General features: G+C 42.7%; 2 protein-coding genes across 4 annotated transcripts in view; both read right to left on the bottom strand.

The window, feature by feature from the left end:
• The window catches only part of LOC112051460 (uncharacterized), a 47,956-nt gene extending 46,402 nt beyond the window's left edge, over window positions 1–1,554 (bottom strand). For all 3 annotated transcript variants that reach the window (XR_008251245.1, XM_052884192.1, XM_052884193.1), the window contains exon 1: window positions 1,081–1,554. Coding sequence is in view for 2 of the 3 variants with exons in the window: in XM_052884192.1 (XP_052740152.1) it covers window positions 1,081–1,487 (407 nt within the window). In the remaining variant the exon portion in view is untranslated. The remainder of the gene's footprint in view (window positions 1–1,080) is intronic.
• Window positions 1,555–3,994: 2,440 nt separating this feature from the next.
• On the bottom strand, window positions 3,995–12,583 carry LOC112051455 (ecdysone oxidase-like). Its single transcript, XM_024090102.2, has 4 exons — window positions 12,405–12,583; window positions 9,412–9,535; window positions 8,309–8,439; window positions 3,995–6,088 (listed from the first exon to the last, which is right to left on the bottom strand). Exons 2-4 carry the CDS (start codon window positions 9,527–9,529, stop codon window positions 4,550–4,552), a joined length of 1,788 nt encoding a protein of 595 aa, XP_023945870.2. The 5' UTR covers window positions 9,530–9,535; window positions 12,405–12,583; the 3' UTR covers window positions 3,995–4,549.
• Window positions 12,584–16,517: the final 3,934 nt, after the last annotated feature.

Genomic DNA, 16,517 nt, shown 5'->3' with positions numbered 1-16,517 from the left:
CCTGCGATTTCATTCACGTCAAATTTTGTAATTTACAAATCTCGCCGGAAGCCGGGAGCCGGACTTTCAGACCTGTCTGTCTGTCTTATTTTCACATTTATAACATTAGTATGGATTAATTTATCAATGATGCACATACGGAACATTTTTTTCACGCTTTAGTTTTTAGTAAAAATGCAATTCAGTAGCACGCATCGTGTGCAACGGCCAGTCGGATATAATTGGTCGGTGCTGTTCCTACTCGCAGTAGGTACGCTACGTACCGCCGGTGCGTGCATCTGCAGCGTGTGTGTGCACTGTTGTGTACAGCGCCTCGGCTGGTTACGACACACACAACTCACCTACTTGCCACTTGTCACGAATATACAACCTTCTACAGTTCCAGTTGGAACATTTAATACAATTACAAATATTTATCTTGTTTCATGTATGCTCAGTTCATCAAATATAGGACAATTCAATTAAGTAATTTAGTAGAGAACCTTAATTTTAGGAAGATTCTAACGTTTGAGTCCGTCCAAAGTTACTTCAAAGTTCAACATACTAACGAGTAGGTCAACGATATTAGTAAAAATATTGTTGACATACTCCTAAGTAAGTCGGTCATTTACAGCTAAGCTGATCATTTCTGAAGCAACCTTTTCGTTCAAGTTTATCTCGTCGACAGTCGGCATGTTTACATAGTGTGCATATTTAATTTTTACTCATTCGTTTTTATATGAAATCTACCTTTAATAATTTCAATTAAATGACATCGTTTCATTAAAAAAAGGAAGCATCATGTACTTATTACAACCACGAAAGTAGAATATCTTAAGTACGTACATATTATCTTCTAAAACCTATTTCAACCCTTTAACTTCGGAAGATTCCTGTCAGGGTTCTCGATTGTTATTTTTTATGGTTCACATTCACTCTTTCTGAGTTGAAGACTGCTGTTTTATGCTTGTTTTATAGATAAGTTATAAAAGTCATATAACACAGACTTGGAAAGTCTTGAAGATACCCGGACTTGTAAATTTATACCTCCAGTCGGCATATCAGCAAGATCCGTTAGTTATATTTAAAACTAAAACTCACCCTGAAGAGTTGTTGATTCCGTAACAGTCGTTGATGCCCGCCAGCACCCCGACCACGCCGGCGACCACGGCCACGCAGCCCGCCCACAGGCCGGCGCCGACCCTCGACAGCGAAGCACCCTTGACCACGGCCAAGGCGCCCGCCGCCACCAGCGCCGCGCCCAGCGCCACCTGCGCCAGCCCCAGCAGCACCACCGCGCGGGTGCCGGCACCCTGCTCACTCCCCGCTTCGACACTTTTCGAACTCACACTAGGTTTTGCACTTTTCTTCTTCACCGGTTTCTGCGGCGTTTTGCATATCAGCTGCTCGGTGGAGTCCTCGGACTTGAGGCTGGAGACAGTGGGGAAGTTCCCCGTCACCACGGTGACGGTCTCCGCGGAAGACTTCTCTTCTTCCGTCATCGTCATGTCGTTGTCATCACTGAGTGTCGCGGGCGCTCGCTGCGCGCTCGGCGGTCCGACTGGCGTGTCGCGTCGCAGCTCGCGCCGCACACGCGGTGAAAGTTATACGAGTTACCATGTCGCGATCTGGCGTTTGTTTTTATTAATTATGTGTAATAAAACACTAGTTTCTGGTTGTAACTATCGCGTTTTGAATTTCGCTGGAAATGGCTGAAGACACTTGTAATCGCTGCACGTTTGTATCGATCGTGTACCTACTATTGAAGTGCTGGACGCACGTTTTATCCTACTTGCTTAGGTTTTGCCGATTAGTTTTGTTATTTTGGCCGAGTTAGAAAATAAGAAATCAAATTATCCGGGTCATCTCTTACGTGAGCTCAATTCTCTCTGAACATTTTAACAAAAAGACTTCTCAAAATTATCTATTACTAGCGGACATCTGCATCTGCGATCTCCGTGTCCGTTCGTCTGATATCCAGGAAACAAAAAATCCCGAGGAATTTATTGTTTCGAGATAAAAATAAGTCTATGTTGAACTGCTCCAATGTCCAATATGTCTCAGTCTTTGCCTTGAGCTATTTTATTTTCTGGTCAGAATAAAAATGAATCTGCATGAATCCAACAAACATATACGAATGCGGTCAGACTTCGAGTTCTGTAACCAATGCTGCAAAGACACACTAAAAAACTAATGAAACAGGACAAATGCTTTTTGTAGTTAGTTATAATGATGGTCTCCTTCGTAGTAAGTGGCAAACCGCCCATGACCATTACAAATACAAGTGCCGGTGCCGGTTGGCGGCATAAACAAGGAAATTGGTCGCTTCGACTCAAATTCAATTAGAAAAATTACAAACGTCTCTTCATTATTATGAAAATTATTATCATCATAATATCAGCCGATGGAGTCCACTGCAGGACATAGGCCTTCTGTAGGGACTTCCAAACATCAAGATTCTGGGCCACCTGCATCCAGCGAATCCCTGCGACTCTCTTGCTGTCGTCAGTCCACCTAGTAAGGTCGACCAACACTGCGTTATGTAGTGCGGGGTCGTATCATAATCATACTTAATTATGTTATAATCATATAATATTTTCACTTCTACAAGTGATTCGAATTTTAATTTTAAAATTAGAATCCCGCTCGAGCAGTCTCTGCATCTGTACACCCACTTCCGGTAGTAACGGTCACCGGAAGTGGTAACTCGAGACGGGGGAGCTTCCCTAAGGACCCGCTCGTAGCACCTGCCGAAATATTAGAAGATAAAAAAATCAAAAACAGATGTGGTTATATTCAATAGTGAAATTATTCATGCAAGTGAGTGAATAAAAACAAAAGACAGGAAATGTTCCATTTGAGGTTTGTTGATTCGTCTTTGATACCGTACCATACCATTTGCTAAACAATGTTTATCTAACAACGTTTTTGTGATTCGATTAAAAATACTCGTGCTTAGGTATTTTATATACCGACAAGTTAAAAAAGGTCTAACAATATTAGCACAGAGGATTTCATTTACTGTAAGGAACCGAGATGGCGAATAGGCGACTGGCGAGGTGTTAGTGTGTGTTGTAGCGAGGCTAACTCACACTTTGAAGTAATTCAGTAGAAGGGAGTAGTGAAGAACAGAGAACTGCTATTCTGAGTAGGTAGTAGCCTATTTTTTATTGTGTATGTAACTCATTTCTTTTAAACTTTACCAATATTCTCTTCTACTTATCCAAAAAGCCTATATCGACGATAGCCCAGCAAACTGGAACGGGAAACCCAAGTCTCTAACTAACTACCTCAAAATCGTAGAGATTTTTGAATTGACCACAAATATATTGTAAACATTTCATTGTTTTAAGATAATATACCTACGAAAAGATACATTTAGCAACATTGATTCCTCTATAGTTCTATACTCTCCATTCATCTGTTAGGTGCAGTGTAGACTTGTAATTGTGACAGTCAAAGTATAAATCTACGCTGAAGCCAGCGCAGCTATAGCTGAAGTTTAACCTGCTAGTGGCCTGCCGAGGTGCTAGGCCTACAGAGGCCCCTTAAGTGTGAAAGCAATAATTAGTATTTAATCCACAATCTCTCTCTCGGGTGTTTCCAGGAGAAAAAAACATAGAAAACTGCTAAAGATATTTTCGGGATTTGCTCGTAAAAACTCGTCTATTGGGTCCACAACTAATTTTGACACAGGCAAGCTACGCCACCGGTAAATGTGCTGTTTGTGATTGTTCTGTAACCGCGGGCTCCGTCGGGCTGCTTGCCGAGTCGCTGACCGTGCCTGCCAGTCAGCATAACGTGCGACGTGCAAGCAGGAAGTGTCGCCGTGCGCCACGAGCCCGCCGGTGTCAGTTTCACCCCCGGTAAGGACGCGCGCGTGTCACTGCATGTACATAACGCACTCGTAACGACCACGTAACGACCACGTAACCCAAGCGTGCAGGGCGCCTATTACTTACCGAGTTGTCAAACTGTGTTCTTCATTGGTATTTGGTACAAAAAGAAATAAATAATGGGGTAAAGAATAGGGGTGAATACTCGATAGTTTATTATACTCGTAGGTAGTCTTTACTAGTTTTTTTTTAAAGACTAAATATTAAGTTTGTTTAGTATTTTTTACAAAATGAATATCACTATTGATTTGGTGATTAATGACATGACTGCCCCATATTGAGGCACTAATATACCACAGAACAGAAAGCTAAATCACATTTTCGATTTATTTTACTATGGGTCAACAGGGCAGAAATTAACAGATTTTATTTTATTTGTCATTTTATTATATTATTGTTAAATAAATTGTTTTTATTCGACAAATTCTAATCTATACTAGGAACTCTTCTGAAACATTATAAGTACGTAACATTACACAGCCTGATATCACAACCCAATGTACTCTAATATTAATGAATGAATATCGATCACTTAATACATTTCTTGCATTATAAGAGCACGTAAGGTGCTGCCACAAGACATCTCACAGCTGAGCTATTACTGTTAAACGCAACTACAATATAAACAACTACGCAAATAACAAATAAGATACCAACAGGATCAGTTTTTCTCATCAAGCAGATGTCAGGCGCTTTTTGATGAAATCAGCGGCTAATTCAGCAATCATGACGACTGGGGCATTCGTGTTACCTCGGATTACTTTCGGCATGACGCTCGCGTCTACAACCCTCAACCCGCGGACGCCCTTCACCCTCAGCTCGTTGTCGACGACCAGCCCCATGGCGGCCGTGCCCACCGCGTGCCACGCCGACATCGCGGTAGCTCGCGCTACACACTTCCTCTTGCTCCTCTCCCTCAACCCTTTGCACTCCTCCAATCCTAAATCTAATACGAAAGCACCTTTAGAACGAAAGTATGAGGTGTCAGCTAAAGAATGCGCTACTCGCATAGCTGCTGGGTAATTGACTAAGTCCCTGCTGTCGCTAAAAGTTCCAGAATATATCAATGGCACGTCCAGGGGATCCGCTGATTGCAAGGTCACCTTGCCCCTGGATTTCGGTTTCAAATTCACCACAGCCAATGTCAGGATTTCGTACTTCTCATTGGCCGAGCTTATTTTCTCGCAAATTTCAGGTTTAAAACCCAATAGTCTTTTACAAGAATCATAAAAACCTGAATTTAAGGGCATACACGTCGAATAGATTGCAAAATCAGGGACGTTCTTTGCAGAGTTGTTGAATGAAATGTATGCTCCTAATTCTGAAGTATGAGTAAGGGATCCACTCATATCGTAGAGGTATTTGATGGTATTCAGATGTTTCGTTTTGTCATCCACGTAGCAGGTACCATTTTCTGCCGCTAAATATGTGAGCACCATAATATGGTCGTGTAAATTCTCACCTACGGGTAAATCCTTCACGACTTCTATCCCTACCTTTTTCAAGTCCTCTTTGGGTCCAATACCAGATAAAAGAAGCAACTTAGCTGTATTAAATGTTCCAGCACTTACAATGACCTCTTGCTCTGCGTAGAAGTGAAACTCTTTGTTGTCTAGCAAAACTTTGACACCATTCGCTACATTGTCTTCCATCAATACTTTAGTCACAAGAGCATCTTTCAAAACGAATAGATTGTCTCTTTTAGATGCTTTATTCAGTAGAGCGGTTAAAGAACTGTCTCTCTTACCGTCACGGATCGTGTGCGAAAATCTTCCTGCGCCTATAACATTAGGATTTGTCATATCCCTCACTATATCAAAGCCTAGTTCCCTGAAACCTTCCAGAAACTTTTCAGTCGTAAAAGTCGATTCCTTCTTACCGGTCACCTCTATCTCTCCATCGAAACCATGATATTCAACTAATTCTGAAAACTTGGTTATTCGTTCATCAGTTATATGTTCCGTCTTCTTAAAATATTTGAGTACATTAGCCCAGCTCCAGTTATCTCCCTCTGTAGAAGCCCACTCGTCGTAGTCTGCGGGGAACCCCCGCGCATAGATCATGTCGTTGATGGAGCCGCTTCCCCCGAGCATTCTGCCGCGCGGCTGTCGCTGGCTGCCGTCTTGTAGCGCCTGGCTGGAGTAGTGGTCATTCACGGTGGTGAAGTTCCAGTCGTAGGGGCTTCCTTTCATGCTATCTTTGAATCCTGGTATCTGTAAAATAAATAATATTTGAAAATAGAATACGATACGCATTTTATTAATGGAGGTTATATAACAAAAATATACATTTTATCTCGATGCGATACACAGGTAAAGTACTCAGTAGTAGTATCTTTATCTTACTAGAATTTTCCTTGATCTGATATAATCTACTAAATGTAATAAACAACGAAAGTTATTTAAACAAATAAAACCTAATTATTTATGTTGAGTTGTGTACTCAGGAAGTGCAAAAATTAGGTATATATACTTAAATATACGTAAGTAGGTACATACAAAATTGTGCATGTGTGCGCTCAGTGGAGTAGTGAAATTCGACCACGACAGTAATGTATAGACACAGTGCTAGATATGAATGATCTCACGATGCTCTCCTGCGGCGGGTCGGCCCCGGCCTCCAGCAGCAGCACGCGGTGCGGCAGCTCGGCCAGCCCGCCGTGCCCGCTCCCACCACGACAGTAATGTATGGACGCAGTGCTAGATATGAATGATCTCACGATGCTCTCCTGCGGCGGGTCGGCCCCGGCCTCCAGCAGCAGCACGCGGTGCGGCAGCTCGGCCAGCCCGCCGTGCCCGCTCCCACCACGACAGTAATGTATGGACGCAGTGCTAGATATGAATGATCTCACGATGCTCTCCTGCGGCGGGTCGCCCCCGGCCTCCAGCAGCAGCACGCGGTGCGGCAGCTCGGCCAGCCCGCCGTGCCCGCTCCCACCACGACAGTAATGTATGGACGCAGTGCTAGATATGAATGATCTCACGATGCTCTCCTGCGGCGGGTCGGCCCCGGCCTCCAGCAGCAGCACGCGGTGCGGCAGCTCGGCCAGCCCGCCGTGCCCGCTCCCACCACGACAGTAATGTATGGACGCAGTGCTAGATATGAATGATCTCACGATGCTCTCCTGCGGCGGGTCGCCCCCGGCCTCCAGCAGCAGCACGCGGTGCGGTAGCTCGGCCAGCCCGCCGTGCCCGCTCCCACCACGACAGTAATGTATAGACACAGTGCTAGATATGAATGATCTCACGATGCTCTCCTGCGGCGGGTCGGCCCCGGCCTCCAGCAGCAGCACGCGGTGCGGCAGCTCGGCCAGCCCGCCGTGCCCGCTCCCACCACGACAGTAATGTATGGACGCAGTGCTAGATATGAATGATCTCACGATGCTCTCCTGCGGCGGGTCGGCCCCGGCCTCCAGCAGCAGCACGCGGTGCGGCAGTTCGGCCAGCCCGCCGTGCCCGCTCCCACCACGACAGTAATGTATGGACGCAGTGCTAGATATGAATGATCTCACGATGCTCTCCTGCGGCGGGTCGGCCCCGGCCTCCAGCAGCAGCACGCGGTGCGGCAGCTCGGCCAGCCCGCCGTGCCCGCTCCCACCACGACAGTAATGTATGGACGCAGTGCTAGATATGAATGATCTCACGATGCTCTCCTGCGGCGGGTCGCCCCGGCCTCCAGCAGCAGCACGCGGTGCGGCAGCTCGGCCAGCCCGCCGTGCCCGCTCCCACCACGACAGTAATGTATAGACACAGTGCTAGATATGAATGATCTCACGATGCTCTCCTGCGGCGGGTCGGCCCCGGCCTCCAGCAGCAGCACGCGGTGCGGCAGCTCGGCCAGCCCGCCGTGCCCGCTCCCACCACGACAGTAATGTATGGACGCAGTGCTAGATATGAATGATCTCACGATGCTCTCCTGCGGCGGGTCGCCCCGGCCTCCAGCAGCAGCACGCGGTGCGGCAGCTCGGCCAGCCCGCCGTGCCCGCTCCCACCACGACAGTAATGTATGGACGCAGTGCTAGATATGAATGATCTCACGATGCTCTCCTGCGGCGGGTCGCCCCCGGCCTCCAGCAGCAGCACGCGGTGCGGCAGCTCGGCCAGCCCGCCGTGCCCGCTCCCACCACGACAGTAATGTATGGACGCAGTGCTAGATATGAATGATCTCACGATGCTCTCCTGCGGCGGGTCGGCCCCGGCCTCCAGCAGCAGCACGCGGTGCGGCAGCTCGGCCAGCCCGCCGTGCCCGCTCCCACCACGACAATAATGTATGGACGCAGTGCTAGATATGAATGATCTCACGATGCTCTCCTGCGGCGGGTCGCCCCCGGCCTCCAGCAGCAGCACGCGGTGCGGCAGCTCGGCCAGCCCGCCGTGCCCGCTCCCACCACGACAGTAATGTATGGACGCAGTGCTAGATATGAATGATCTCACGATGCTCTCCTGCGGCGGGTCGCCCCCGGCCTCCAGCAGCAGCACGCGGTGCGGCAGCTCGGCCAGCCGCGCCGCCAGCGCAGCGCCTGCCGTGCCCGCACCCACCACGATAAAGTCGAACTTCGATCCATCTGAAAGTACCATAACAAAGCATTCTACATCATCCGACGGCTTCGATGGATTCGATTGGATCCGATCACATCAGCCGTACGTACACTGCAGGATTAGCTTTTATGCTATATAAACAATTGCGTAGGCACGAAAAGGGGCATCAAAGACGACCGAGAAAATAAACGCGCAAACGAATGTATTTTATTCTCGGTCATTTTCAATTTCATTTAACTTACGCGCATATTTGAATGGAGAATGGCGAGATTGCATGTATTTTGGGACTAGCTGATAGAAGTAGCGTCCATAATGGAAACCTATTAACAGTTGTTTATCGTGACTAAACTAAGAAATGAGTAAATGGTAAACAGTCTTAAAAAGCAGGGAAAAAATATATACCTTAAATTAGTAAATACCTTATTTATACATAAATGTGAAAAACACCAACGCTACATACAACTGCGTGATTGCTCGATAAATATCACAAGGCGTTTTTGCAGATGACTTTTTTTGCTAATAAAACGCACTTTTATTCTTTTGATTCCCGTTCTGTAAAATCTCAATTTTTTTACAAGCATACATCTTACAAAATAATCGTTTTAATAAATACAAATGTATGACTGTAGGACACTTCAGAGTGTGACTCCCACTTTCGCCAACCCCCTTTACTTGTTTGATAATTGTATCAAACAAGTAAATTTCAAATATGCGCGTAAACTATTGGTTTCATATGGTACACTTACGGTTTGCGGTACATATGATTTTTTTTAGTTAATACTTTACTTAATGAAAGGGGCCCCCTTTCATTAAGTGAAGTATTATCTAAAAAAATTGGGCCAGTGTGGTGGACTATAAGCCTAACCCCTCTCATTCTGCGAGGAGACTCGTGGTTAACATTGAGCCGAATATGGATTGTTGATTATGATGCGTTACAATGCAGCAGAGATGAGGCGCAGGTAACGACTACGACTAAGTGAGACATGAGTGTGACTAACTTGGGACACGAGCCTGCGGGGGCCAGGCCTCCTGCAGCAGACACTGCGAGGCTGCGAAGAACTGAAGTGCGGCCGCGACCGACGCGCCGGCCACGCCGCTTCCGCAGGTGAGCTCCATCCTTTCCTGGTGAGTGGTCAGTAAGTACGGTATAGCCATAATGTAACCTTTTACTTACCAATATTTCAATTCCTCTCCTAATCGTAAATTCTGTGTTAGGAGTCGATAGCACATTCTATCTACGATAGCACATTTTATTTTATCCTGAACTTCCCATTCTTCTTGGAACAGTTCGTGTTACCAAGTGCGACCTACGGATCCGAGACTTGGTCGCTAACTATACCTAGGTCTCGTAAGAAGTCCCAAAGTCACTCAGCGGGCGATGGAGCGAGCTATGCTTGGAGTTTCTCTGCGTGATCGAATCAGGAATAAGATCCGCAGCAGAACCGAAGTCAAAGTCAAACTAGGTGCAACATAGCTCAACGAATCGCGAAGCTGAAGTGGCAATGGGCAGGCCATATAGTTCAAAGAAAAGATAGACGTAGGGGTCCGAAGGTACTGGAATAGCGACCCGCACCGGAAAGCGCAGTGAACGGAAAAAACGGAAAAACAAAAACACATAGTAATTATGTCAAACTGCTACTTCTACCAAACTTAATATTAGACTCTCTTACAGACGATTATAATATGTAAGTAGTGCTGTAAAGTGCTGTAGGTACCACAGTCCACAGCACTTTCACGCTCTTGAAGTATTTAATCACTTAAACAGGAACATTTTATGTCAAGGTTTCTCTTGAAAATAATTTGTGTTATTAATTAAAAACAAAACACCTAGCCAATAGCAGAGCTGCTCAGTAACTGTTTTCAACAGTTTGTGGCTGTTATAGACTATAGAGAGCAATAGGTACGAGTAGGTATACACTGTTCCGTACTACGTAGGTACGTAGTTAATCAGTTGGGCCTTCGTTTACCAAAATTTTAATTGTATTCCGTTTACCATGGCTTTAAGAATTTGTTCTTGTGTAACCAAGTGTTTTTTCACTTTATTTGTTTATTAAGTATCTACGTATCTATTTGTTTTATATATATAAATTTCCTAGTTTTTAACAGACTCACTTAAAAACATGTAAATTTAGAAACATAAATAGTTTTTTTTTTTAGTTTAGTTTAGTTTTTTTTTAGTTAAGTTTAATACTAATTTAACTTGCAAGTAAAGTTAAATTAGTAGGCTCTTTAACTTGACAAAACGTCAAATCAAATCAAAATCAAAAAATCATTTATTTCAAGTAGGCTCAGTTTACAAGCACTTTTGACACGTCAGTTGACTATTTGTAAAGATTCTACCACCGGTTCGGAAGGCAGGTCCTGCTGAGAAGATACCGGCAAGAAACTCAACAGTTGCTCTTTTGAAAAAGTCATACAGTATTATAATTTACAATTGATAACAATTACTGTTTACATTTCCTATAGTTTTATTTCCTGTGTGAAGGTGGAAGCTGATCCAACGGCCTCCAAGCATCTTTATCATTAAGGAACTCATCAATGTTGTAGTACCCTCGACTAAGTAAATGTTTTTTAACACATTGCTTAAAGCTATGCATTGGCAGGTCCATCACAGTCTTGGGGATCTTATTATAGAAGAGTACACCCAAACCTACAAAAGATTTTTTTACTCTTTGGAGACGATGTGCAGAAATAACTAACTTATGCCCGTGTCTAGTAAGACGTGGGTTTAGATCTCCTTTTCGTTTGTACAAATTAATATTTTGTCTTACATAGACTATACTGTTATTTATATATTGACAGGCTACTGTTAGTATACCTATTTCTTTAAACTTTTGACGAAGGGACTCGCGTGATTTTAATTTATATATTGCTCGAATTGCTCTTTTTTGAAGTACAAATATAGATTGTATATCGGCAGCCTTGCCCCACAATAAAATACCGTAAGACATTACGCTGTGAAAGTACGCAAAATAAACAAGCCTAGATGTATCGACATCAGTAAACTGTCAAACTGAATAGATTATAAAAGTATAATCTGTATCTGAATAGGTAAGTAAGAGTATGGGGATAATTGCGAAATTAATTAAAACACTCAAATCGGTTTAAGCTTGAAAATTAATTAAACAAATAAAAAACCCAACTGCATAAAATATAAAAACACGGTCAGCTTATTTATTTGTTTTATTAATTTATTTATTTCACACTTTTTAGTTACGATAGAATGTGAATTTTGGATTTATTTGTTACTTTTGTTACCTACATATTACATAGTACGATAATGTATATGTACAATCGAGGTTAAGTAAGCATTCAAGAAATTCTATGGAACCCTCGGTGGGCGAATCCGACTCGCACTTGTCCGATTTTTATAATCTGTATATTTAATTTAGTCTATTTTAGGTGTTTAATAACTATAGTCCTAACCTATAGTCATCCGCCTCGCGTATACACAAATTAATAAATAACGTTTATTTAATTATTGTAGTTTTTTTAACGTGGCCATTTTACATTCCTCACAAAAGCCCTTGAATTTGATACCCATATTACAATATTCGAGGTGAAAAAAATATTTTTTTTTCCCACATTTTTTGTCATAAATGGCCGCCTAACATCTGGCCGCCCTAGGCCCGGGCCTACTTGGCCTTAGAGTATATTCGACACAGAATACAAGTAAAAAATAATGTATTATGTATGTACGAGTACACCTCTATAGCGCCAGGGTTGTGGGCTCAGGCTCCACACCGACCGACCGCGGGTTCGATCCGCGCCCTTTGAGCTACTCGCAGTGACGTACTCATAACACAGTCTTACAATGCATTGGAGACGAATGGGATGGTATTGGTCATATTAATAATAAAAATAATCATAAAACATTAAAATCAACCAGAGCGAAGTAATCATTAGAACCGTTTGTGCAAAATCTAATGCAAGTCGTAAACCATTACAATTAATAAATAAGTAGAAAATCATATAACAGAAAAATACGCACCGTTTCGTTGAAACACTGTTCACATCTAACCGGAAATCTTCGCAAACAAATCTTCTCAACTATTATCTATCAAGAACATGTTTATCTCAAGAGATTTTTGATCTTCAAGTACTCGCCGCCACAGTCACTGCTGTAGGAAGTACTTACAATACACTGACGGACCGATAGTTTGTGTCACTCCGTAAGCAATAACTATTTTCCACACTCGGGTTCAACGAACTCGTGATAATGGCTAATGATGCTTATCTCATGCACAATGCAATGCTAATTGCTCCACGAGACCCTTTGGTTTCACATACCTGTTACTCATGAAATAGTTATGTATTTGTTGTCTTATTTATATTTTAGGCGCCCATTCGCAATAGCTCATCACGAAATATTGAGAACCGCTTCACGTAAAAGTTGAAAATTGACAGAAAGGTAGCCTAAATAGTAAGTAGAAGTCCAGTAAGAACAAGACTTTGGTGCATGGAGGTCTAAGGGCAGACAAAGTCGAGGGTGTCCGCTAGTACCTATATTTATATAATAAAAATTTTAATAAAAAAAATACAACCGACTTCAAAACCTAAAAACGTACCCACTAAACTAAAAAGTGAAAAATAACATCATAATATGTTCTACCTGCTGATCAGTATGAAGGCGGTGCTAAGCCGGTGATGTATTAATTCAAGCCATGTGAGAATATCTTATAGATTTAGATTTTGCAGACAGTATTGTTTCTTGTGGCTTGTGAGAAATGGCTTAAATTAAGACAACACCGGCTAAGCACCGCCTTCATACTGATCAGCAGGTAGAACATATTATGATGTTATTTTTCACTTTTTAGTTTAGTGGGTACGTTTTTAGGTTTTGAAGTCGGTTGTATTTTTTTTATTAAAATTTTTATTATTTTTCCATTTTTAGTGTAAAATTTCATCTCAAACGAATATATCAGACCCCTAAATGACAGTCACAACCCATCTTGGTACAAAATTCTCAGCAATACAAATTAATCAAGCCCAAGCACAAGGTAGCTACCGTAAACCGTTAAGGGGTTCCCATAATTGACCTTGGTCTTCATCATCAGACCCCTAATAACAGACACAACTCATCCAGGTAGAAAGTGCTCAGCAATACGAATTAATCAAGGCCAAACACAAGGTAGTTACTGTAAACTGTTAAGGAGTTCCCTTAATTGTCCTTGGTCTTCATCACCAAACCCTTAAATGACAGTCACAACCTACGTATGTGGAAAGTTCTCATTAATAAAAATTAATCAAGCCCAAACACAAGGTAACTGCTGTAAATCGCCGAGGAGTTCCCTCGTCTGTTTTATGGCTCCATCATCAGATCGATTTTAAATCTTCATGAAAGTGTAGTGCTTAAAAGTACTAAATGGAAAAGTTTACGAACATACTAGACACCCATATAATTTTTGAAAGTTCCCCTCAATTTCTCCAGGTTTCCATCATCAGATCTTGACATGATGGCAATGGGACCAAATGGGGACTATACCGTTTCAAACAAAAAAAGAATTTTTGAAATCGGTCCAGGCGTCTTTGAGTAATCGGTGTACATACATAAAAAAAAAAAAAAAAAAAAAAAAAATACCGACCGAATTGAGAACCTCCTCCTTTTTGAAGTCGGTTAAAAATACTTTTTCTACTCTCATTTCACAATCTACTCAATATTTTTATATTAAGTAGCTTACGCCTCTAACCATAAAGCAAGGCTATTCATTCCTACAGTTCGGATTTTTAAAAAGTTGCATGGCATTGGCTACAAAAAATCAGACTTCCTCGGGACAAAATCTAGGAGGCATCGCCGTCGATACAAAATCGATGAGACCATGACCAACGTCAATTATATATTATTTACCAAGTTTTGTTAATTCTATTATTTCTTTTATCACGGTCGTAGGAAAAGTATTGTATGATTTTAAACTTATTTCGTGGTTGTTCATTATGAATGATATTTAAACGGGTACATACCACGATAAAACGACGAGATTTTTATTGTCGATATTTCGACCCAGTTGCATGGATCGGGTCACGACGGGACTGAAGTTGCGAGATGAGAAGTGAAGTCAGCTGTTAGGGGCAAAATCGATCTACCCTCTTTCTTGTTCTTTTTCTTTTTTCAACGACCTCGCGTTTTTGGCTGTTTAGGCAAACCACACTCACGACATCGCTTTTGTTATTATGCGTATCGCGGCGCCCTCTTGTTTTGCACAATTCTACCACCGGGTTCCACTCGCTGGCTAGTTTGAAATCATCTTCCCGATGGGAAGATGCCTAAACAGCCAAAAACGCGAGGTCGTTGAAAAAAGAAAAAGAACAAGAAAGAGGGTAGATCGATTTTGCCCCTAACAGCTGACTTCACTTCTCATCTCGCAACTTCAGTCCCGTCGTGACCATGATCCATGCAACTGGGTCGAAATATCGACAATAAAAATCTCGTCGTTTTATCGTGGTATGTACCCGTTTAAATATCATTCATAGTATTGTATGACACTACACGTAATTAGCGATTGTAGCACTCGTGCAGTCTATTGTGGCCCTCATTACACGAAAGTGGCAATAATTAACTATTACAACTGCTCGTAATAAGTACACCACGCTTAGACATTTTAGAGCTCGTCCGAGGAACTACTACCACTCGTACTAGTGCTGCCGCCATGTTTATTTCTGCCGCCAAGCAGCATTGCTGTGTACCGGTCTGAAGGGCATTGCCGGTGTATCTACAGGCACATGAGGATCATGAAGCGAATCAGAAATGAGGAATCAGCAGAAGAACCAGTGTCACCGACATAGCGTAACGAGTCGCGAAGCTGAAGTGGCAATGGTCATAGTTCGAAGAGCCGATGGACGTTGAGGTCAAGGTGCTGAAATGGCAACCCCGTACTAGAAAATGCAGTGTTGGTCGACTCCCGGCCAGGACTGACGATATCAAGCGAGTAGCAGGGATTCACTGCATCGTGGATGGACCATGAGGTTTGGAATCCCTGCAGACTACTTACGCCTCAGGAACAGACTCAAGGCGGCACTTTATAGGACGTGTTGCTTGCATGCCCTGCGAACTGGTAACTGGCGATGGTTATCCACTTATCATCAGCTGGGCCATCTGCCTGGTCCGTTAAATATTGGTAAAACGATTGACCCACTAGACCTTTGTCACAAGCTAACTTTGAGTACGAAGCGTTGGAAATACACTCTTATAGCGACAAGCACTGTCAATTTGTTTATGAGATTAATGTGAAAGAACTTTACGCGTTTGACATTTTAAGGAATTTAAGGACGAAAACGATTTCATCAAAATTTGGCACCAAACAATATGAATTATTGAGGCTAAGATCCAGATCTACAGCCAAGTTACACCTATATTCTACGAACGCTAAACTTCGCTTCGGAAACTGAAAAATGGGATAATAATTATGGATTAGTTTTCGAAGTGTTTAGAAAGATAATTTATGTGGATCTTGGCTTTTGGCTACCCTGATAAGTTTTTGACATCGATCAGTATCAGCCGTTTAAACTTAAAATGACCCTGATATTAAATTAAAATATAGATAGTGATTTAAGGGAGAAAATCAAACTAACCTGATTTAGTTCCGCCGCTACCCTTTAGTACTTAGTCGACGGTCGACGTGCTAAGAGTCAAGGCGTTTAGTGCTATAACAGTATTTATACTATGAGCCTTTGACCTTTGCGGAAAATGGTGAGATAATCACGCTGGGTCATTGGACCTATTTTCCAAGAAGATAAGTAGGTTCCTTACCGTACCGTACATTGCCTTCTTGTTACGACATCGAAGATAATTAAATTCTGCATCTCGGTTTATAGGTTTCTAATAAATTGGTTAGGGTGTAAATAAGTTCCACTTTCAGGTTATGTTTTAATCATTGTCAGGATTAGACTTCGCTTTCGCGTTCTTTTAGTGTTTGGTAGACGGGTGATTCAGAGATTTCAGTTTATGAAGTTTAGAATTCGACTAACTATTTTTGCCCAACTAATTTTACGATTACAAATAAACAGACAAATCGATTCAAAAGATAATAAATCTTCATAACGTAAATAGTACATAGGAAAATATTACGATAATTTATTAACAGTATTGTTATCGTTTATGCTATCT

The sequence above is a fragment of the Bicyclus anynana genome, chromosome 11 (genome assembly GCF_947172395.1).
Source record: "Bicyclus anynana chromosome 11, ilBicAnyn1.1, whole genome shotgun sequence".
In the NCBI taxonomy this organism is placed as follows: Eukaryota; Metazoa; Arthropoda; class Insecta; order Lepidoptera; family Nymphalidae; genus Bicyclus; species Bicyclus anynana.
Note: the sequence above shows the minus strand (reverse complement) of the source record. Positions and strands in the feature narration are given on the sequence as shown.

Excerpts from the sequence above, each read along its gene's own strand:
- LOC112051455 (XM_024090102.2), bottom strand. The coding sequence starts at position 9,529 with ATGGAGCTCACCTGCGGAAGCGGCGTGGCCGGCGCGTCGGTCGCGGCC. Across the intron at positions 8,440-9,411 it reads CCCGCAGGCTCGTGTCCCAA|ATGGATCGAAGTTCGACTTT; the intron begins GTTAGTCACACT and ends TGGTACTTTCAG. Across the intron at positions 6,089-8,308 it reads ACCCGCCGCAGGAGAGCATC|ATACCAGGATTCAAAGATAG; the intron begins GTGAGATCATTC and ends TTTATTTTACAG.